The following is a 23,397-nucleotide window of genomic DNA, read 5'->3' as shown; positions in this document are numbered from 1 at the left end:
AAGATTTTTAAACTTCAGGTTTTCATGAACTTACCGGTGTTTGCTATTTTTTTATGCTTTTCCCATTTTTCAATATAACCGAAAAACATCAAATTAATATTTTGTTTCTGAAATTACAACTTGCAGATATTTGCAGTGCTGTTGGTAGGTTTGTCTGTTCTCAGAAGTCATGTAACTGTGGAACAACTCACCAAGTATGTACTATACTGTGAGTGGTTGATTTATGCAACTTGGAGGATGACAAACAGCTTAACATCATTGCTGCAGTCCATTGGAGCATCTGAACAAATATTCCAACTGATTAATCTTTTGCCCAGTGATCAATTCTTAGCGAAAGGAAAGTAACTATGTCTATAGCTCCCCTTACTCAAGTATAGTTATCTATTGTTTAATTGGGCTTATTCCCTAATGCAGGTGTGAAATTGCACAGGTTAGCAGGTCATATTCAGTTTGCAAATGTATCCTTTTATTATCCTGCAAGGACTATGGTATGTATGCGTTTTTGTTATATGTGGTGTCTTTTGTTCAGTTTGTTATAAGAAGCATGTTTAGCTTTACTCACAACAGCTTGAAAATTAAAATCCATATGGCTGTTTGGAATTTCTAGGACATTTGATGTCACTTTAATTAAAAACTAGTTTTGTGTATTTAATTACTTTCCGAAGCAATGAATAAAAAAAAGTTCACTACATTTGACTATTTAGAGCAACAATTGGTGATTATTGTTTGCTTATTCACAATACTTCTTTTGCCTTCTCAATGGCATTCATGTAGTTTCCATGAGCTTAAGCGTCATCCAAATGATTCCATTATGAGTTCACTACTAATGATTTAATGCTTTCTACATGATAAGCCTTTTATGTGTGTCAGGTAGTAGTAAGGAAGCGAAGCGAGGCCCACAAAAGTAACAAATGGCAATGGGAAAATGCGAGGAGAGAGAAAGGTTTTATAGTGGGTGTGTGTGGCAAGCAACTATATGGAGAGTGTGAAGAAAATTTGTGCCAGTTTTGGTTAGGTTGAGGTAGGAAGGAAAAAGTGGATCTTCCATGGGAAAAGAGTTCTCTAAGATTTGTTGTTTGTTTGTTGGTGAAAATAGCTATTAAGTGATCATTTTAGTTAAAAAATTCAGTCTTGATGTCTCCAAATACAATATTTTCTCAAATGAAATGACAGTCAATCTTAATGTGTTTGGTACTTTCATGAAAGACAGGACTAGAAGTAATATCAAGAGCTACTTAATTGTCACATATAAGTGTCATTTGAGTGACATCTCCAAATTGTAACTTTCTAAGAAATTGCTTAAGCCAAACAAGTTCATAAGTGGCTGAGGCCATAGCTCTATGTTCTGCTTTTGCACTAGATCTTGCCACAACAATTTTTTTCTTGCTCTTCCAAGAAATCAAGTTACCACCAATGGAGACACAATACTCGGGGTAGATCTTCAATCGAAAGGAAATCCTTCCAATCAGCATCTAAATAGCAAATAACTTTTGTATGGTTATTAGAACCATATAACAAACCTTTTCCAGGATATCCTTTGATGTACTTTAATATACGATGACTGCATTCCAACGATCTTCACATGGAAAATTGAGAAATTGGCTAACCACACTGCAAAGGAAATATCAGGATGAGTAGGCTCCCCTTGATTTGGTAGGAGTTTGGTATCCATAGGTGTGTCAACAAGTTTTGAATTCATCCACCCAGTTTCCTCCAAAATATCTAATGCATACTTTTTTTAAGATATAACAATACGATCATTGGATTGTGTTACCTCAATACCAAAGAAGTATCTCAGCTTGCCAAGATCTTTGGTTTGAAAATGATAGCAAAGGTGTTGTTTCATCAGGGAGATGCCATGGGGGTCGATCCTGTAAGAACAATGTAATCAACATATACTATCAAATGGACACATCCAGCACTTGAGTGACGGTAAATGATTAAATGATCTGCCTCACTTCGAGCCATACCAAATTATTGAACCACGCTGCTAAATTTGCCAAACCAGGTCGTAGGAGACTATTTTAGGTCATATAAAGATTTGCGAAGACGACATACAAATCTAGAAGACTCTTCCTGAGCAACAAATCCGGGAGGTTGCTCCATATAAGTTTCTTCCTCCAAGGAAAGCATTTTTGACATCCAGTTAATAAATAGGTCATTGTTGAAGAGGAGCCATGGTAAGAAATAAATGAACAAAAGCCATCTTTACCATTGAAGAAAAAGTATCTCCATAATCTTATCCAAAAATTTATGTGTAGCCTTTGGCTACAAGCTTTGATGTGATCAATAGTACCAACAGGACCGACTTAGATAGCAAAAATCCACCTGTAACCAACAACAAATTTCTCGGATGGTATTGGGACGAGCTCCTAGGTTCCCTTATTTTGAAGAGCACATAGTTCATCTAGCATGGCCTGATGCCAACCAAGATGGGTTAAGGCATCCCTAATAGATTTAGGGATGGACATAGAAGAAATAGACGAAGGCATGTATAAGAAGGTGTAGACAATCTATGGTAACTCAAAGCAATATAATGTGGGAAGGGATTACGAGTAGAATGTATACATTTATGAAGGGCAATTGGAGAGTCATACTTAGTTGTCGGAGCCGGAGGAGACAAAATAGTTGACACTTGAAGTGAGTCACTTGGTGGTTGTTGGGAACGATGTCTTCATTAGATTAAAAGGAGACATTTGTGGAAATAAAGTAGCGATTAAGAAAAGGAGAGAAACACTTATATTATTTTTGTGATCGAGTAAATCCTAAAAACACAGATTTGTATGATCTAAGAGATAACTTATCAAGACCAGGATTAAAATTATGAACAAAACATGTAGACCCAAAAACTTTGATAGGTAAAGGATGTAGAGGTGCATGAGGAAATAAAATAGAATGAGGAATTTTGTTATTTAAAACCGAAGATGACATGCGGTTAAAATAGCATTGTCGTAAAATTGTAGCGGAACCTCAACATGAATTAAAAGTGTACGAGTTGTTTTAACAAGATGTCTATTCTTGCACTCAGCCATCCCATTTTGTTGAGGTGTATTAGCACATGAAGTTTGATGAAGAATGTCATGAGAAGCCATAAAATGTTTAAAAGAATGCGAAAGGTATTCACGGTCATTATCGCTTCGTAAAGTTTGAATATAAATCCCAAACTCAGTTTTAATTTAATTATAAAAGGATTGGAATATAGAAAATAACTCAAAATGATTTTTCACTAAAAACAACCAAATGCATCTGGAATAATCATGAATAAAAAAGTAACAAAATACTAAAAAGCTAAATTAGACTTGACACGACTAGGTCCCCAAATGTCAGATTGAACTAATGTAAAAGGTGACATAGCCTGTTGTGAGACACTACGAGAAAAGGAACTATGACTATGTTTCCCTAATTGACATAACTCACAACAAATTAGATAAATTGGACAAACTGGAACACGTTGTTGCAATTTGGCAAGATTGGGATGACATAATCGAGCATGAAGAAGAGATTGAGACTCCATAACTATGCCAACAAGGGTAGAAAGGTGAAGATGATAAAGGCCATGAGACTCACAATCGATGCCAATCATTTGTCCCGAACTTCGATCTTGTAAACAAACTGACATTTTTCGTAAACGAAATAACATTCAAGAGAACGGGTTAAACGACTAATGGATAATAAGTTAAAGGGGGACCCAGGGACATAAAGAACATTATCAATGGTTATAGATGGAAAAAGATTAACCGTACCAACCCCATGAGATAAGACCCTAGACCCATCAGTCATTGTAACCGTAGGTAAAATAATCTTGAGAGGATAAGAAAGAAAATAAAGATTTGTTACCAGTAATGTGATCTTTGGCACCTGAGTCAAGAACCCAAGGTTAAAGATGGAAAAAGATTAATCGTACCAACCCCATGAGATAAGACACTAAACCCATCAGTCATTGTAACCGTCAGTAAAATAATTTGGAGAGGATAAGAAAGAAAATAAAGATTTGTTACCAGTAATGTGATCTTTGACACCTGAGTCAAGAACCCAAGGATAAAGATGGAAAAAGATTAATAGTTCCAATACCATGAGATAAGACCCTAGACCCATCAATCATTGTAACTGTAGATAAATTATATGGAGAAGTGTCCTCCATGATGCAAGACAGCAATGAGATATTGACTAAACTTAGACACCACTTATTGCAAGCTCGAAACCGCATGAAGCAACAAGCAAACAAGCATAGAAGAAAAGAGGAATTCAAGATTGGGGATTGGGTTTACTTGATGATCCAACCTTATAAGCTAACAAAATTAGCCAAGAGAATTAATCAAAAGCTCAGTCCGAGATATTATGGGCCCTATGAGATCAATGAAAGAGTGGGAGAGGTAGTTTATAAGTTAAAGTTGCCAGAAGGTAGCAAGGTCCATGTAGTTTTTCATGTTTCCTTATTAAAGTCAATTGTGTCGTAAGATGTAACAGTGCAGCCATGCAATCAGAAGAGATTCTAGTTGTTAGGGGAGGAGAAGGAAAGACCGCGGAGATGTTAGTTAAATGGAAGGGTATGCCATTGTGTGAAAATTCATGCGAATCTCTACAAAAGATTGAGAATTACTTTCCAGAACTTCACCTTGAGGACAAGGTGAAAACTATGGAGGATGGATTTGGTACAAATATAGTTCTAAAGGAAAAAGGGAAAAGTGGTAAGTTCACTAAGGTGCATGAAAGAAAGAAGTGGAAATCCATTCCATGGGGGCCACCTGCACACACCCAATGATTGGGATCGTAACTGAAAGATTTCTTTCTCTATTTTGGAAAGAGAGAAAGGGAGAATATAGAGGGGAGGGGAGAGCACATGTTGGGCAAACTGGCATTTTGGGGTAATTGGGAATGAGGTCAGGGTATTTCATGTGGTGTGGATTTCTTCTCCTCTGTTTCGCTTAGGCAGAGTGAGCAATAATACAAGAGTTTCTTTCATCTTTTCCCCTTTTTTCTCTTTGCTATCAGGCTCCATTGTATAGAAAATACTCATAAGATAATGTATTTGTAATAATGAGAATGTGAGCTAAGTCCAAATACAAATGAATATGTAAAAATAACATAATTAGGATAGGGATTATGTTTCCCTAATTAACATAAAACGCAATATATCTAACAATATCCAATTGTTGAAGCAACCAAGAAGAAAAACAGGAATATTGTGACTGAAACTGCTTTATTAATACACAACTGATGCATATTTTAAGTAGACTTATTACATTAATTATACATAGAGGATATTATGTATTTTCTAAAGCTGCTATTATTATTACCATAAATTCAGAATATTATATTCTGATTTTCACCAGTATGCACTCTACTTGTGACAAATTTTTTTAATCAAGTTACTGACATTGTGATTTGTAATATTTCATCCTTATAAACCTTCTCAATGTGATTTATTACCTTTTACTACTCAATTCTGAGGCATGACATGTTTGTTTTTGATTAGTTGTTAAATTTCATTTCTTTCCTAAATTTGATCAGATGCCTGTTCTAGAACACTTGGACTTCTCCATAGAGGAAAATCAAGTCGTTGCCATTGTAAGATTTCTCTTAATCTTTTGCGATTAAATGTTTGTGATGCTAAAGTATTAACTGAACAGCCCTACCTTGCCAAGGTTGGTCTGAGTGGTAGTGGGAAGAGCACATTACTCAACCTTTTGCTTCGTCTCTATGAGCCTAGTAGTGGTCAGGTAAATACTTTATATATTTTAGACCCTGTTCATTGGAAATTTATATGGATATCTGCATGTTCACGCTCATCATCCACTACTTATTAGTTGTTTGTTGGAACCATGTTCACTATGCTTTCCAATCCCAATAAATGTACATATTTGTAGTAATAAAGAGCAGCATATTTTACAAGAACTCTTTCCTACTGTATTGGCACAAGTTATCAGCTTCTTGCATTTTAATTTCTTGAAATCCAGTGAAGTCATGGTCTCGTTAAATGATTGTTCCTGAATTGGAAAACCCTTTTTTTAATATTCTGCGCCATTGGGATAGTGACTACTACGGACTAGACATAGCACACTTCAAAGCATATGAGCTCATGTTAGTGATAGTTAATTCATGGAAATTGACTAAATAAAGACGTGGATTCTGTGGTATGCTTAGTGCTTCTAAAGCTCACAATTATAAGAAATTGTTTTCTTAGTCAGACTCGGCTAGTTGGACATGAATTCTACATATTTCACTTTTTATTTATTGGTGATAATTAATTTATTCTTGGCATATTTGATCTACATATGTGAGTGAGCAACATGGGGCATTGCAAGTCTTTAAATTAAATACTTTGACAGGAGGAGTGAAAATACAAGTTGCAGACCGTAATAAATCCTCCTAATGAGGGAAAAGTTACATAGGCATAATAAATCCCTTTCCAATAGTGCATGCTTTTTACATTCGCATAAAACTCGGCATCTTTATCTTGACCAGATACTGATTTGGAATGTGATGTAAATATCAATAATGTGTATATACATGAACTTTTCACGATAATTTCTTATGTAATCTACATCTACTTTTATGTACAGATATATATCGATGGATTCCCTCTTAAAGAGTTGGATATTCGTTGGCTGCGTCAGAACATTAGTTATGTTGCACAGGTTATACAACTAAACTGCAGTTCAGACATAGTTAAAAGCTCATTTTCTGAAAATTTACGTTTCAAACAGGAATCCCATCTCTTTCATATGGACATCAAGTCAAACATAAAGTATGGTTGCCCCGGGAACATAAAACAAGAAGATATTGAACGGGCGGCGAAAAAGGCCTATGCCCATGATTTCATTTCTTCTCTTCCTAATGGATATGAAACCCTTGTTGATGACAATGCACTCAGTGGCGGACAAAAGCAGCGAATTGCCCTCGCCAGAGCCATTCTTAGGGACCCTGTTATAATGATACTTGATGAAGCAACCAGTGCTCTAGATTCTGAGAGTGAGCATTATATCCAGGTATATTTCACAAATTCTAATTTTTGAAAGTTAAATATCATTTCCATTTATTGGTCAATCTAATTTCTGTATTTATCTAAGAAAATGAAAGTCTGCAACTGTTTTTGTGATGCAATTCTTATTTCAGGAGTCGCTGTATGCGTTAAAAGATGAATCTAAAACAAGAACCATCATTATCATAGCTCATAGGTAAATTCTTTGCCTTGCTTCTTTCTTTCTTTAATATATAAGATTAGCTAAGTATAATCACTGAACTTCACAGGCTTTCTACTGCAAAAGCTGCTGATAAGATCTTTGTTATGGATGATGGTGGCATCATTGAGGTGATTTCTAGTTGAAATTGATTTTGAAGTGAAGTAAGAAGTTTAAATTTTTAATTGATAAGCAAGTTTGGAGAAAATCCCTAAATATTTTTTATTTAATGCAAAAGCTATCTGAAGCGCTTTAACTGAATAAATTTTGGACTCAACAATTGCTTAAATGAGACCAAACATTTGAACATTTCAGCAAGTAGAGGGCCCAAGGCCAATGCATAATCAATTTATTTATTTCCTTTTTTGCAGATGGGAGATCATGAAGAGCTTATGCTCAAGGATGGGCTCTATGCAAAATTAAATAAAATTCAAGCAAATATTTTGACTTGATTTAATTTAAGTTTGGGTTTTCAGTGATGATAAAGAATAGGACTGCAATTTAAAGTTAAAAAAGCCTGAGGTGCGGATTTTCATGGAGACAGAAGGTAACCCCCCAAAATTTAAAAGTTCTGTATGAGAATTTATGACAATTAAATTAAATAGACTTTTAACTTTTTTATAAAATACGTCATAATGTTAATAAATAGTAAAACATATAATTAAATATAGTAAAAAATAAAAATAATTTGAAGACTTTTCTTTATTTTCTCTCCCCCTTCACATTTTGATTCACTTAGTGTTTTTTTTTGTTCGTTTTTCATTTTTTCATTCTTTCACGTGTTTTTGTACCATTAAAAATAAAGGAGTCTTTCTTCGTTCACCCCATAGTCTATTGGAAATGAACCTAAGTACCTTGATATGAAAAGTATCGAAAACCTTCATATGAAAATGACCTAACTCCCATGTTTCTCGCACAAGCCATCGCATCCCCATAAAGCTTCTACACATCCATTGGTGGAAACTACAACTACATACATCTCCATTGCTCGAAACTTGTGAAGAAGAAAGTGGTGATTCTTGTTGCATCGTGCGTCACAAAAGAGGACGTAATTGGGTTTAAAGTTTTCGCCATTCAGGTGATAAGTTGTTATTATTTGATTATGTATGTATAAATATCAACGTGAATATTTTATTTGGAATAGGTATAAATATATAAGCATTTTCCATATATAGGAAGGAAGGATGTCAATCTCACATATAATGAAGTTCAACTACAAGTAGCAAGATACTCCACTAGATGACAGATATCCACATTTAGTGTTGTACGCGTGCAACTAGATGCTTTGATGGCCGCTGGGTGATATGGATTCCTTAGAAGAATTTTGGGTTGAATCACTTGTAATCATTACCAAAAAAATGTCCACTTGCTTCGAATTTCCTAACAGATTATGTTATTATCCTAATCGCACTCTTCATTTATTCTCGTTATACAGCTTAGTTTGCAGATACAATAACAAAAACAGAGCACTTGAAAACAACAAATTGAATATGAAAAAACAAACCCTGCTTCAAAGTACATAATAATACTATAGCTTGAAAATGTGACGGCTTCTTAAGAATTGAGCTTAAGTCTACCTCAATCTTAAGAAGAATCTTAACCTTTTTTACCAATATTGGGTTACTAGGCGTCAGTGGGTGGAAGCTCTTTGTCTAGGGCTTCTGCGGAGAAATCTCCAGGCTGTGGAACTTGCTGATGAGGCATTCCTTTTGGTTTTTCCCTTTCTTCCGCCATGCCACTGTTGCTTCCCTCTTTCTCATTCATCTCTTCGTTCCTTCTCACAACTGTTTCTGGCTCATCATCAACTACACCTTTCACCTCTTTACGACCGCATGCGAATGGCTTTGGAGGGTTGTCCGTGTTCTTGTTCATTTTTTGAACCACCTGAAGTTGAAGGCAACGTATTTTGATCAAAAGTGTTTTATTACTCTCTTATCACTTTGGCTGTTGCTTACGTGAACTCAACCGATTAAGGGTTTGCATACACGTGGCTACCACCATGAACTCAATTACGAATGTGCTACACGTGGATACTGCTAAAATACATGTTAATTTCTTGTCCTGCGGATTTATCCACTTGAAGTTACTTATCTCAATTTATATTATCTAGATGTTTTCAATAAAGAATTAATTTGGTCAATTAATTATATTTTATGCTCTCTAATAAAAAGGTAATGATATTCATAGCAAATTCATAATATATATAATTAAGTTAATTAATAATATAAACTTTAGGATAAAAATTGACTATAGATTAGTTTATAAAAGTTGTTCACCTTATATTGAAATAACATGTTTATTTTTCATATGGCACGCTTCAGTCGAAGTTTGGTTCATTATTGATCTCTTAAAAACAGGTAACATCGAATTAGTCTATTATTTAAAAACAGGTTGGAGAAAGGAACCCATCCCTCTGGTAATTGGTGGGTTGGCTTAATTATATTAAAAAAATAAAAATAAAAATGATTAAAATAAAAGTTATAATAATAAAATAAAAAAGAATAAAAGAATGGAAAGAAAGTAATAATATAAAAACTTATTTAATATATGTAAACATAGTAAATTAAATTTAAATATTAAATTAAATTAAATAGTTATTAAATTTTAAATAAAAAACAAAATTTTAAAACAATTTGTTCGGTAATCCGTTAATGTATATTACGGGTTTCAAAAATGCGATTAATTTGTTTTTAATTTTTTTTATTTAAAATTCAATAACTATTTAATTTAAATTGAAAATTTAATATTATTTATTATATTTTCATATTTTAATAATTATTAAAATATAATTTATATTATATAATATTAAAAATAAAATAAATAATTAAAAATATAATAATTTTTTATCGAATTTTGAAATTTAATAATTTTTTTATCAAATTTTAAAATTTGATAAAGATTTATTTCGATTTTGAAATTCAATAATTAGATTTCGAAATCTTTAAATATTTTTCTGACAGTTAATTTAGAAAAAGTTGGAGTTACAAGCTCAAAGCCTTCGAGGTGTAGGGGAAACGCTCTTCTGGAAGTCCATTTTCTTCCTTTCTTCCTCTTCGTTAGTTCTCTCTCCTCTTTTATCTTTTTTTCTTTCTTTTTCGAAAACCCTAAGGTAGGGGAATCTTTTGCGCGAGAAAGAGAGGTGGGAGGAAACCGGTATTGCTCCGGGAGAGTAAAAATAAAAGGAGTGAGGGATGGTTGTGGAGATAAGGTTTTAGTTTTTTTTCAGAAATGATGGCACTAGGTTGAGAGAGGGGAAACTGGTGAAGATGGTGAAGTCAATCATGTTAGGGTTTTCTTTAGGGTTGTTTTGTGAATTTGGTGAGAGGTTATATAGGGGCTGTGATGGGTGAGTGCAGGGCACCGAGAGAGATTGTTCTTGGACGCCAGAGAAGGAACGCGAGAGTTGGGAACGTGGTACGCGAAGTGAATCGAGAGTTGCCGGGAAAGGGAAATCGAACCAGGTATGGGGAGCTATTTTGTTTTTTTTTTTTTATTAAATGGCTTGAGTGATATATGTGTTCTTTTCCGTTTTCTATTCGGAAATAATGTATATGATATTGGGTTAGGAGAATTGGATTGCATGATGTTCTGTTTTTAATGGTATAAAACTGCTATATGATTAGAGATTGGGTCGGGGAGTTTGGAATCTATCATTGTGTGAACAGGTGGACGAACCTGAACTCTTAAATAAGAAGTTTGAATTCAAGTATAAACCATTGCACGATTTATTGCTGAATGGAGAATTGGTGGTGGTGCTGGGTGTATGTATATATCTGGAGTAGAAGTTAAGTGTGAATGGTATCCTATGTGTATTATGTTGCTGATGAATGGATTCTGGTGTTCTAACGGATGCTTTGGGTTGGTTGTCTTATAACTATAGCTATTTTATTTGAGCATATGAGTTGCGTGAATATTTGGGTTTGGTGACTATGTTCTGCATGATTGAGACTAGTTCTTAGTGTACAATATGGAACAACAACTTGGATGAAGTAATTACTTGTTTTGTTGAGTTCGGTGATTTAAAATGTGATCCTTACTAGTTGAAGGAACCTAAGTGCATTAATATTTTTTTTTTAATCTGTTTTGGTAAGTGGTAAATAAGTTCAAGTTAAAGTCTATGACATAGATTCTGGTATTTCAGAATATAGGAAAAATTGGGATAAGGGTTTAGAATAAACTATGATATATATATATATATATATATATATATATATATATATATATAGTCTTTTGTAATATGAAATATTCATTAAGTAAAGATTAAGTTTCGGTATGTATTATTAAGTAGTTCAGATGATTGGTTAATGGTTTGTGATTGGTTCTGCTTGGGTTTCTGGAAATGAGGTATTAAAAATAAAAGATGAAATTATTTGATTGTTAAATCTATATGGGACCTAAATGTGTGGAATTTGACTGTATGTTTACTTGATACTTATCTTTGAAGTTGTGAGAGCTTAAATAGGTGTTTAGTGTAGAGTTATGTATGGATATTATATAACACTTATTATTATTTTTGGTTAGTAGTTGATGTCAAATAACAAGTTATTATGTTGGTAGTGAGTTATGAAGCAAGTTACCAAGTTATAGTATTTGCTAATATGGTTTTGGTTGTCTTGAACAATTATGTTGCTGTACTGATATATTCTGGATAATTAGATATTATTAGTCTAAATTCTGAATTGGAATAAGTGTATGGATTGTATGTAAATCTTAGTATGGGTGATTTTAGACCATTGAGGGTAAATTTTGGGTAAATGTTAATGGTGGGAATGCTGTAATTATTGTTGTGGTTGGGTTTTAATTAATAACTGGTCTGGAAAATTCACATAGGAATTAAATACGTGTAGTGAAAGTTTGGGTATTGCTTGAGTTTATCTGTGACAAAGTATTTTACGTAGGTTCTGGACGTGAATTTTGAGATGGTGTTAGAGTATTTGTTTGGGAAAGGTTTAGGTTTTCAATGCTATAAAATTGTGATCATTCATGTGATTAAACACATTACATTTTATTTATGGTTCTTATAGTGCTAAGTCTCTGGAAAGTTCTAAAGGAAAATTTGTTACTTGTAAATGAAATGATTTGATGACTACAATTTCTTGCTATAAGCTTGACTGAACTATGATTAGTCGTCTGAACATGCAAATACTGGTATTTATACTTTTCGGATTGAATATTCTAAAAAGCATTTCACATATTTGAAAATATATTATGAAACAATCCAATCAAAAGATATATAAAGAAATAAAAAGATGTAGAAATTTTTATTATAATTTTAAAAAGGAATAATTTAGGAATTACAACTCTTATGGGATGCAGGAAAGAAAAAAAGGGAAGTGGAGGAAGAAAGACTCCCAATTAATTCACCTTCGTCTCCACTAACCCACAGGAGCCCAAAAAACAGATTTCTGTCCTCATAAAATTCACACGCACTATCAACATCTCTCTTTTTCATTTTGGAGTCTAGAAGAGAACACACTGATCTCGGCTCTTCTCATTTTTCAACTTCATTGCCCATTCTCTTCTTCCTCTAATTTCTCCTTCACTATTTCTCTATTTTGCTCCCATCCTCTTGCTCCTTCAACCATCACATACAGCCACATACTCCTTCTTCCTCATCTTTCGCTTTTAACAACACAAACCCACACAGAATACACACAACACAACACTCAGTCTCTGTTTCGTATGTGCTTGTGTGAGTGAGTTTTCTGGTTTTTGAGTACGATTACGTGTGTTCGAGCTTGCGTGATTCTGGGTTCGTTTTTCTGATTGGTGGGTGATTATAGCTCTGTTCTTGTGGTTATATATTAGCTCAGTGTTATTGCAAGGGAAGCACCATGTTGATGATGCCTGCCAATAAAAACCACGCAACAAAAAACTCAGCACACTGCCAGAAAGACCTAAGGCAGTGAAACCCTTGGGCAAAACCCCACCTGGACTGTCATATTTAATAGCAATTGTGGTATTTGGAACCAACTCTAGAAAAAATAATATTTTTCTTGAGCTGTTTTTAAATTCGGTTCTGTTCAAACTGGTTCATAATTTATTTCACGTTTAGCGGCTTAACCCTGAACTTGAACAGGCTGGAGAAGTTTGAGAACATGGCCGAAAGCTCTTCGGCTGCGCCTGCACTACTGAAACCTGTGGTGGTCAGGGTCAAACGCAAGCCCTCTCAGTCCCCACTTGATGCTTTCTGTAAACTTTCTTCCTCTTTTTGTTTTCTTTTTCTGAGTTTTATTTGGGCCATTGCGTGCTTAAAGTTTTGTACGTGCTTTTGTCAATGCAATGTAGGGCTGGAAATTAATGAGAGACCCTTGAAACGTTCTCTCTTGGATCTTGGAAATTTAACAATCTCTGGTTCTGCTCAAAAGGGTATGTTGCTCTTGGTTAAGTTTGTCTTACAGATTATTTACTTTATGTGTGGCTAAGTTTCTTCATATTTTCCCGCAAGTAACTATATCTATGCATCTTTGTGAGTATTATGAATAGGATTTGCTATGCTTGTCTCCTTAGAATTTAATCTCTGTATTAGCGCATTTGATGAACTTGTGGATAGTGCATGATATTTCATAACGTGATAACTGATAACAATGGTGAACCCAATTCGCTTGATAAGGAGGAGCAATTTATTTAAAGAAAAACAAGTGTTATTACCAAGGTTATAGAGATTTGAATCATAAATAGCTGAGTTTTTTCTTTTTAACAAAGGTGAAAATTGGTTCAAATATGTGATATATAATGTTCAGTGTAATCAATATAAACAAGAAATGGATAAAACATTTAAAAGAATGAAAAAGAAAAAACTATTAAATAGCTTAAAAAAGTACACATATTGAGTGAGTGACAAAGAAAGGTGGAGTAATTAAATGGGATAAGTTCTTAAGTGTTAAATTCCTCTTCATTTGAAATTTAGGCTCACATGACTTTTGGTTTTCATAAGAATTGGTGAAAAAGTAAAACATCATGAATTGTCAAATCTTATAGATGATAAAAATTATAAGGGTTCATTCATGTACAGAAAGATATAAAGTCGTTTTAAGATTCATATTGAGATAAGAGATGGTAGATTGCCAAAATGTATTGAATTGTGAGATTCTAATTGTGAATAATAAGATTCTGATAACTAGGCTATTTCCCTATATCTAACATATGGATTTACGCATTCTTATCAATGTGATTCTGTCACTGGATGGTGAGGTTAATATCTAAACTTAAGTGGTCCAAAAGCTGAAAATTTAATATATTTAATAGTATATTTGAAAAATTGAGGGTGTGGGACTGTGCACCCTTAGTTGAATGTAGGTCTCCCACTGACTAATAATACTTAGATAGATGTGCCAAGTTATCCAGTTAACATTGTTTTTTGGAAGAGCAGAAAATAATGGAAACAACTCTGATATTAAAAGTGCAATTTGTGTGCCTGCATTAATCAAATGGGTCTAAGAAATCAGGCTCACACACAACTCTGCTATAACCATAATTACAAGCAATGCCTAAACTGATAGGGTCTTAAGGGTTTATGTCAGGAAAAAGGTAGAAAAAACAGAACATAAAATAGAATGGAGGGGGGAGTCGGTTAGGCAGTTACGTAGGAGGTTGTTTTAGGAGTTAGCTATATAAGGGGGAATAAGTGTCTGTCAGGGGACATGTTTTGTTTTTGTTTGTAGTGAGACAGGAACTGCACATCCTGTGAGGGAGGAAGACAGGCTTCCTTGAGAGTGTTGTACATTGTTGTGTTTCTCTGAAATAAAGAAACATTGTTCTTTGTTGTGTTTTGTTTTCTGAAGTTAAACCAGAATAGTATTTGAGATTGAAACTGTAAAATAATTCTCGATGACTTGAAAGATCCCTCTCATTCTCATTTTATATATAAGAAAGTTTTGATACAAAGTACATGATAAATAGAGTAACCCTAGACACATTATAATGATGATAAATAAGGTAACCCTAGACACAATATAATGATGATAAATAGGATAAATATTCTAACTATGATAAATAGGGTAAATACTCTAACAATGATAAATAGGATAAATATTCTAACAATAGTGTTCAAGGTTTCTTGCTCTTAAGAAACCTAACATAAACCCTATTTAATTTTCTCTAGTTATGAATGAAACCCACAAAATCTCCAAGCTATTTGCATGCTCTGCCTGTATAGGACCACCAATCCTTGGATTACCATAACAAACTAACTGTGGCCATTGGTATGGATTTAGTTCATCCTTTCTGGTGGACATTCTGTTACAAATGTATTCTCCAAGCTGATTCTTACTCATTCTTCTTATTGAGCATGCAATCCCCAGCTATAATGTATAAGTATTTTCCTTCCTGTATTAAGTGTTACGAACTTAATTTATTTCATTATAATTTTTTTTTCTTGTAATGTGGATTTCTTTTGCTTATAATATCTATTTTTGTGTTTAAAACAACAAAGTTGCCATGATAGTGATGCTACCTAATTAAGGATTCCGAATGACTCAAGTGAAGCTAAATATGAACAAGTCTTTCTTGAGTTGAGATAATTATTGACAAAATGAAGTGCTAGGAAATGGCTGGAATTTTTAGAATTTAATGCTGTTTAGAGTTTATAGCTCAATCCTGATATGATTTTTCTCTACTAAAGTGGAATTTCATAACAAGAAGGTTTTTGTTCAACATGTGGAGACAATAAGCAGCTCTGAGGTCACCTTTGATATTGTGCAATCCTTTGTGGTATGTTGCCTTCCTAGACGGTGTTGTTGATTCTTTCTCCTTATGATAGAGTAACATTATTCACTTTTTTCTCGATTTCAAACATCTTTTATCTCAATGTGCTGAGTTGGTATGATCAATAGGGGTGACGATTTTTAATCATCAAATAAGAAACTGGATATATTTCATTCTATTGAGTAGGTCTTGTTGATAGGTTACAAATTTGAATCATTATTGATAAACTGGATGGCCCTTATCAATTGACTGTTTCTTTAGGATCCTGGTTCCAGTTGTGCTTCTATTTTGAAGTCGAAATTTGAGGAAAGAAAGAACTTCTTCAAGAGGAATAATGTAAGTCTTTTCTTCTTCCATCTCTCATCTGCCTGTGCAGAATGACAAACTCACATGCTTGTGCATGCTTTAAGTCATCAAATAATTGCTCAGACTAACTGAACTTTTGATAACTTCACATGTTTTTATCATACTTTTGTCTTTCATTTTTTCCTACTTTTAATTTATGCAGAAGCAAGATCAGCTATTGGTTAAAGCTAAACAAGAAAAGGAGGTTTGTTACATGTCTTATATTTACTCATATTTATGGATGTGCATATCTTTGGACATTCATAATGCTATGCCTTGCATAATTTCTTCTTATATCCTTCTGTACTACTTTCATCTGACAACCCCCTTTCCTAAATTTTGCATGATGGTATGATTGTTTTAAGAACTGTTTTTTTTTTCTGTTCCTTTTGTCATTTTTTTCTGAAAAATTTAATTTCATTCATATTACGTTGATCTTAAATTAAAGAACTTGGTTGTATAGGAAAAAGTTTCTTAATATATTTTGAGTGTCATTCAAATTCAGATCTATGTTATTCTAAGTCTTGTTCAAATCAATTGAAATTTTATGTATGGTTGTTTGAAATTTTATCAATGTGGCTATTTCCTAGTAAAAAGTACATTGGTTACTTTGTTAAGCAAATTTTAGAGTTTAAACCCTATGGATGAATATAATGTTGTTGGGATGGGCGATTCCATTATAGGTGGTCAGTCTGGTTTTCTGATGGGAATTAGTTAATGGTGAATTGGTTAATGCTTTGTACCAATAAAATCGTTATCCATAAAATAACTTAGTGTCTGAGATGATAAGAAATATGGTCATTGCTATGTGGTGATATTCTATGTTATATATTATCCATGGTTAGATGTGGCGGTTCCATTACTAAGTTAGTACCTATATTAAAGAAGATTTAGTTTCTTTTTTGTTATCTTGTAATGGAACACCAACGCTATTTCCAATCCCAATAAATTCTTGCGTTAGGAAGATGATAGACATTCAAATTTATTAATAATAGTATCCTTACAAACTTTATTCCCCTCTTCTATCTCTGAAATCCCGTCTTTGCTGTATGTCCCTTCTCTTCATATTTTTAAAGTTTATCTTCTATTATAATCTCTCCTCGTACTGATGTTGCACCAGGGATGGACCTCATGTTACGTCTCAGGGGCAGTGTCCACCCTCCCTAGAAAATGAAAATCACATGGGCTCTGTTTAAAAGAATAAATTGTCCCCTCCTCTGATACTCTTTAGCATTCATGATATTTATACTATCTTTTATCATTTTTATAGTTGTGGCTGAAATAAATAATTGAAAGTGATGAACAAAATTATAAATAGTACTTATATTTATTACTGTGGTACATAGAAATACTAACTAATTTAAAATATTTTATATTTTATGCTTCAAATGTAAAGCACAAATTTTTCATGACTATCATTTTTAATTCTTTAATTTTCCAAACTTGTCATTATTGTCTTTTTCATAAAACCTAGAACTATGTAAACTAAAATTTGTATCAGAAAATTCTCATATTAAGATATTTTCTGGTTAAACGACATTGGGCTAATGTTGATCCAATATTGCTGCTTTAGCTTTTATACCCAGCTTGGTTTACTTGTTGGCATCCTTTATCACCAACTGACCTGTTGGAATTTTATTAAGCTAAGAATCTTGTTTGAGATTTTGAGTGGATTTCCATACATAAGATGCCTTTTAATAGTTTGAATTTTGTTTGAAAAAGTTGTTTGGAGTACAGTTAGCTAGGTACATGTTTGCTTTTGGACGTGGCAAAAGATTTTTGTTTGGAGTTCACAAATTTCAACTCTATAATTTGTCAAAAGTAATTGGCTTAGGTGTACAATTATCAAGATTTCTGTAACAGGTTACCTTGTGGAATAATTGTCTCATTTTATTCTCTTTCAGTCTTTGGCAAAAGATGCTCGCTTTGAACAAATATGGAAAAGAAGGAAGGGAAACAAAGGCACAGGGTCAACACATGATAAAGAATTACAAGAAATATGCAACTTCTATGACATTGTTCGCGTTGACAATGAAGAGAAAAAGAAGGAAGTGCAACAGCAGTAAGTATTTCCATCAGAATGTTGTTAATTGTAGTAAGCAAAAAATCTGCCATAAAATTATGTCAGACGGAAAATTGGCCTATAATGGAAGCATGTTAGCTACAATAAAATTATAATAAGATGAATTGGGAATAGGAATGTCCATATTACGACCTGGGAATTGTAAGATTCATGATCAATAATAAAACATAACTCTAAGAAGAATTTAACATAAAGAAACATATACAAATCAATACACACAAGTTAAATAGCTAGCTAAGTGACAGGTTTTAAATTATTTTTTATTTAGCTTCCAAATTTTCTTGATTAAATTTGAACATAATACCTGATTATACTAAATCCAGAGTTTGCTCTTTCTCTGTATATTGATTATGTGAAGGTAATATGGATGTCTGTCCTTCAATGGAGTGACAATGTTAGGAGTCCCACATTAAGTAGGATGAGCTATTTGATGCAGTATTAAACCCTGGAGACTCACCCACCTAATGGTTTAGTATTTTAGATTGAACTCTCCCATTGCACTTCAGTCCAAACAGAAACGTATTCATGCTGTCGCCTTTACTTGCACGCTGTCTTATTGAATTTTTGCCATGCTTTGCCGTACTGCTTGGCTACCATTTAACAAAACTGTTTCATCAGAATTTTTGTTTTCATATATTTGGACAACTATCATAAAAAACAACGTTTCATGTGATTAATGCAGAGAAATCTCATTGGAGGATCAAAGACTTCTGTCTAGTTACCTTCCTTTACTGAGAGAATTTATTCCTAATGCGGCTGAAGAGGTTGAAGCCGATTTGATTGCTCATTTGAGTGGTCATTCCAAAGGAGGTGGTTATTTTATTGAGTTGCTAAATACACAATTAAAATATTACTGATTCTGCTACTTTTTGCCGAATGCGCACTTATTCTTTTTTTAAATAACTGACAGATGAGTGAAAACAAACACATTTTTCTTATTCTTGTTGATTATAGAAAAAAAAATGTCTTAGTTATTTTGTGGCATTGTCCACACTTCAGGTAGTTGCTTTGTATGCAGTATTTGCTGACCGTTTTTCTTGTTTATATGGTTTCAATTTAATTGGTTGTGGTACATTTTCTTGTGTGACGTACTCCAGAGAATTATGTGTATGACCTATACACTGTGACGGATGAGATGGATATAAACCCAGAAGATACTTTAGCTTCTTATCCACTGTGAGTGTTTTGTCATTATGTTCAAATGGGTTTTTTTTTGTCTTGCTTCTTGACACTGTTTATTTTGGCTCAGTGTTCAAGTTGAGGAGGAGGAGGACTATTATGATGGCCCAGATGATTCAGATTATGAATCTGATGACTCAAATGGTATTCGCTAGTCTACCTACCTTTTCACCTCATTACCCTTCAAAGCGTAATCACATACGGCTAAACATTTCATTACTTTTGTTGGTTATAGCTGAAAACAATCCATTGAATGATTATCCGGATGAGATTTCTGAAGAGGATGAAGAAGAGGTTGAAGATTCCGAGAGTGAATCAGAAGGTGTAAATGGCGATGCTAGTAACGAATCATCAAACGAGGATACAGAACATCATGGTTTTTCCAAAGATGATGCTGATCCATATGATGAGGATTTTGATGAGTATGAAGGTGTTTGTAATGATGAAGATGAAGATTGGAGGTGGTCGTGCCGATGAAGTTGACTTTGTTTTATTTTGCTGTTTGATTTTGTTGAAGGAACGAAAATGTTGATGTTGATGTTATATCTATGGGGTGGGGTAAAAGTTTTGAACAAAATCAAACTTGTGCAGCGGCCGTCGAACTAGATATTATTAAAGTGTAATGCAAAGTAGAAACTTTTAAAATAGAAGAATTGAAATCTAATACAAATTCTAGAATATTGTAAAAAAAATCTAAGATAAGAAAAAGAAAATCAATAGGTAAAAATTTAGAACATATTCTAGAATAATTTATGAATCTATAAATATTCATGAGTTCTATTATTTGATGAAAGATAACATCTATCATAATTAAAGACAATTATAACATTTCTTCCAATTAATATTTTCATATTTCATTATCCTCACATTTTTTTTACATTCTATTATTTTTACATTTTTTATTCCATCAACTGTTTCTTTCACAATCTCAAAATACTAATAGTGGTATTAGAGGTACGTTCGGTCATTTATTAGGCATAGAAAAAAAATTTAATTACTTAAAACAAAACTATAACTCCATTCTATACTACTAAAATATTTTTTCAATTCATGGCTACTACTAATCAAACATCATTAATTCCAGTACATATTTTCTTAAAGAGAAGTTATGATTTTTTGAGTATCAAAATGAAGATATTCTTCTACTCTCAATATTTATAGGACATTATAGAGGAGAGATTCGCTATTTCAGAAGACATCTTCACTCTTCTTACCGTTCAAAAGGAGTTGAAAGAAAACAAGCAGAAGGATTCAAGAGCTTTATTTATTTTTAAAAATGCAGTTGATGACATAAGTTTTTCAAGGATAATTGGTGTCACTAGTTTAAAAGCAAGCTTGGAACATAATACAAGAGGAGTTTCAAGGAAGTGATGAGGTATGCAATGTTAAACTTCATTCTCTAAAACGAGAGTTTAAATTAATAAGAATGAAAGAATATGAGACCATTAAAGATTATTATTCTAGAATAAAAGAAATAGTTAGTAAGATGAGAGCCTATGGAAAAAATATTCTTGACAAAAAAATGGTTGAGAAAATTTTAATTTCTATTCCCCAAAAATATGATGCAATCACAACTGCAATTGAATAAACAAAAGATTTGGCTACATTGTTAATAATACAACTAATGGGTTATCTTAAAGCTTATAAACAAAAATTGAAAAAGCATGAAGAAGACTGGATTGAAAAATGCCTTTCAATTAAAACTGAAATTATGGTCTAAGAATAAAGAATATGAAGGAAATAAAAGTAGAGAAGAAATTTCTATAAATAGAGAAAATTCTAGAAACTTCTCTATGACTCGTCAAGAAAAATATCCTCCATGTGGCATCTCTAAAAGGACAAAGTCACTTGAAAAGTATTGTTGGCATTATGGAAACCTCAATATCAATATTGCAAGAAATTTGGTTACAAAGAAGTATTATCGTAATAAAATTAAGCATCAAGCAAACTTTGCAAAAGAACATAATTAGGAGAAATTCTTATTCTATGTCGATCAAGAATCTCCTAGTGAAGAAGGAAGTTGGTACTTGGATAATGGATGCAGCAATCGCGTGGCGAAAGATCAAAACATCTTCAAACACATTGATAAATCTATCAATGACAAAGTTCGGCTAGGAAATGACACTATAGTGGAGTCTCGAGGCAAAGGAACTGTCACGGTGGAGACAAAGAAAGGTACGAAATTCATTAAGGACATTTTACTAGTTCCAAATCTTGAAGAAAATCTTTTAAGTATTGGCAAAATGATGGAGAATGGATATACTCTTCATTTTGAGAAAGATACATGCAAAATTTATGATAGCAAAAGGAGAGAAATTGACCAAGTAAAAATAAAGAAGGAAAGAAGCTTTCTTATAAGCTTTAAACCTGGAACTTATATTGTCATGATGGTAGAAGTTGATGACTCATGGCTTTGGCCAAGTAAAAATGGAGAAGAGAAGAAGCTTTCCTCTTTACTGATGACTTCTCTAGAATGACATGAGTTTATTTCTTAAAGGCAAAGTCAGAGCTCTTCGGAGTATTCAAGAAATTAAGACCCTTGTTGAGAAGCAAAGTGAAAAACAGATAAAAGTACTTAGAAGTGATTGTGGCAAGGAGTACACATCTTGCGAGTTTGACAAAGTCTGCAAAGATGAAGGCATAGAGTGACAACTTAAAATCGCATATACTTCACAATAAAGTGGAGTGTTAGAGAGAAAGATTCGCACAATTATGGAGATGGCAAGATCAATGCTAAAAGAGAAAAATATGTCTACCACCTTTTGGGCTGAAGCAGTCTACACTATAGTTTACATTCTAAACAGATGTTCAACTAAGGAAGTCCAAGACAAGACTCCTATTGAAGCTTGGAATGGAAGAAAGTCATCAGCTAAACACCTACGAGTATTTGGATCTATTTATTACATACATGTTCCTGATTAAAAGAGGCACAAGCTTGAAGATAAGCCTATACGAGGAATATTCTTGGGATATAGCACATAGTCAAAAGGTTATCGAGTCTACAACCTAAAAAAAAAAAACTCATCATCAGTCAAGATGTTGAAGTTGATGAAAATGCTTCTTGGAATTGGGAAGAAGAAAAAGTTGTTAAAAGTAATATTTTACTTCTAGTGCAACAATCGCAAGAAGAAACTCAAGAAGAGGCAAAAAATTCAGGCACGCTTTCTCCACCTCCACAACAACAAGATTCTTCACTTGAATCCAGTCCAAGACGAGTAAGATCTTTGGTAGACATATATGAAACTTACAATATGACCATAGTTGAGCCTAACTATTATGAAGAAGCATTGAAGCAAGAAGTATGGGTCAAGGCTATGGAAGAAGAGATTAAAATGATTGAGAGGAATAACAGTTGGGAACTCGTAAATTGCCTTTATGGAAAAGACGTCATAGGAGGAGTGAAATGGATATATAAAATAAAGTTTAATCATGATGAAACTATATAGAAGCACAAGACAAGATTGGTTGCTAAAGACTACTCATAGCAACCAAGAACCGATTATAATGTGACATTTGCTCCAGTTGCTTGCTTAGATACAATTAGAGTATTAATAACTCTCGCAGGACAAAAAGGATGGAAAATTCATCAATTAGATGTCAAGTCAACCTTTCTAAATGGGGTGCTTGAAGAAAAGATTTATGTTGAACAACCACGAGGCTTCATCAACAAAGACAATGAAGGCAAAGTACTAAGACTTAAAAAAGCATTATACAGCTTAAAGAAAGCTCCTCGAGCATGGTATAACAAGATTGATCAATACTTCATTGATCAAGAATTTAAGAGGAGAAAAAGTGAGCAAATACTATATATTGAGGAACAAGGTTAGTACCATCTCATTGTCGTTTTATATGTCGATGATCTTATCTATATAGGAAACAATATGGAGATAATGAAAAAGTTTA

General features: G+C 33.3%; 2 protein-coding genes across 4 annotated transcripts in view; both read left to right on the top strand.

The window, feature by feature from the left end:
- The window catches only part of LOC108328998 (ABC transporter B family member 26, chloroplastic), a 33,659-nt gene extending 24,586 nt beyond the window's left edge, over positions 1-9,073 (top strand). The window contains exons 10-20 of one of the 2 annotated variants that reach the window (XM_052873735.1): positions 127-338; positions 416-458; positions 5,512-5,568; positions 5,646-5,720; positions 6,564-6,638; positions 6,708-6,989; positions 7,117-7,178; positions 7,252-7,312; positions 7,553-7,728; positions 8,102-8,259; positions 8,357-9,073. In XM_052873735.1, the coding sequence (XP_052729695.1) occupies positions 127-338; positions 416-458; positions 5,512-5,568; positions 5,646-5,720; positions 6,564-6,638; positions 6,708-6,989; positions 7,117-7,178; positions 7,252-7,312; positions 7,553-7,633 (948 nt within the window). In that variant the 3' untranslated portion in view covers positions 7,634-7,728; positions 8,102-8,259; positions 8,357-9,073. Of the gene's footprint in view, positions 1-126; positions 339-415; positions 489-5,511; positions 5,569-5,645; positions 5,721-6,563; positions 6,639-6,707; positions 6,990-7,116; positions 7,179-7,251; positions 7,313-7,552; positions 7,729-8,101; positions 8,260-8,356 lie in introns of both variants that reach the window. The other variant, XM_052873734.1, reaches the window with a different exon arrangement.
- A 1,082-nt stretch (positions 9,074-10,155) lies between these two features.
- LOC108329356 (RNA-directed DNA methylation 4) lies at positions 10,156-20,076 on the top strand. Of its 2 annotated transcripts, XM_052872915.1 has the most exons (12): positions 10,156-10,236; positions 10,538-10,642; positions 13,261-13,373; positions 13,470-13,550; positions 15,805-15,893; positions 16,149-16,223; positions 16,396-16,437; positions 18,137-18,294; positions 18,998-19,125; positions 19,413-19,491; positions 19,565-19,638; positions 19,730-20,076. In XM_052872915.1, the coding sequence occupies exons 3-12, from the start codon at positions 13,280-13,282 to the stop codon at positions 19,969-19,971; spliced, it is 1,062 nt and encodes a 353-aa protein (XP_052728875.1). In that variant the 5' UTR covers positions 10,156-10,236; positions 10,538-10,642; positions 13,261-13,279; the 3' UTR covers positions 19,972-20,076. The 2 variants fall into 2 exon arrangements, with proteins under 2 accessions (XP_052728875.1, XP_017419017.1); XM_017563528.2 differs by having other exon boundaries at positions 10,156-10,642.
- The last annotated feature ends 3,321 nt before the right edge of the window (positions 20,077-23,397 follow it).

This window comes from Vigna angularis, chromosome 2 (genome assembly GCF_016808095.1).
Source record: "Vigna angularis cultivar LongXiaoDou No.4 chromosome 2, ASM1680809v1, whole genome shotgun sequence".
NCBI classification, from domain to species: Eukaryota; Viridiplantae; Streptophyta; class Magnoliopsida; order Fabales; family Fabaceae; genus Vigna; species Vigna angularis.
The sequence above is the reverse complement of the archived record's forward strand: the minus strand, read 5'-3'. Positions and strand labels throughout refer to the sequence as shown.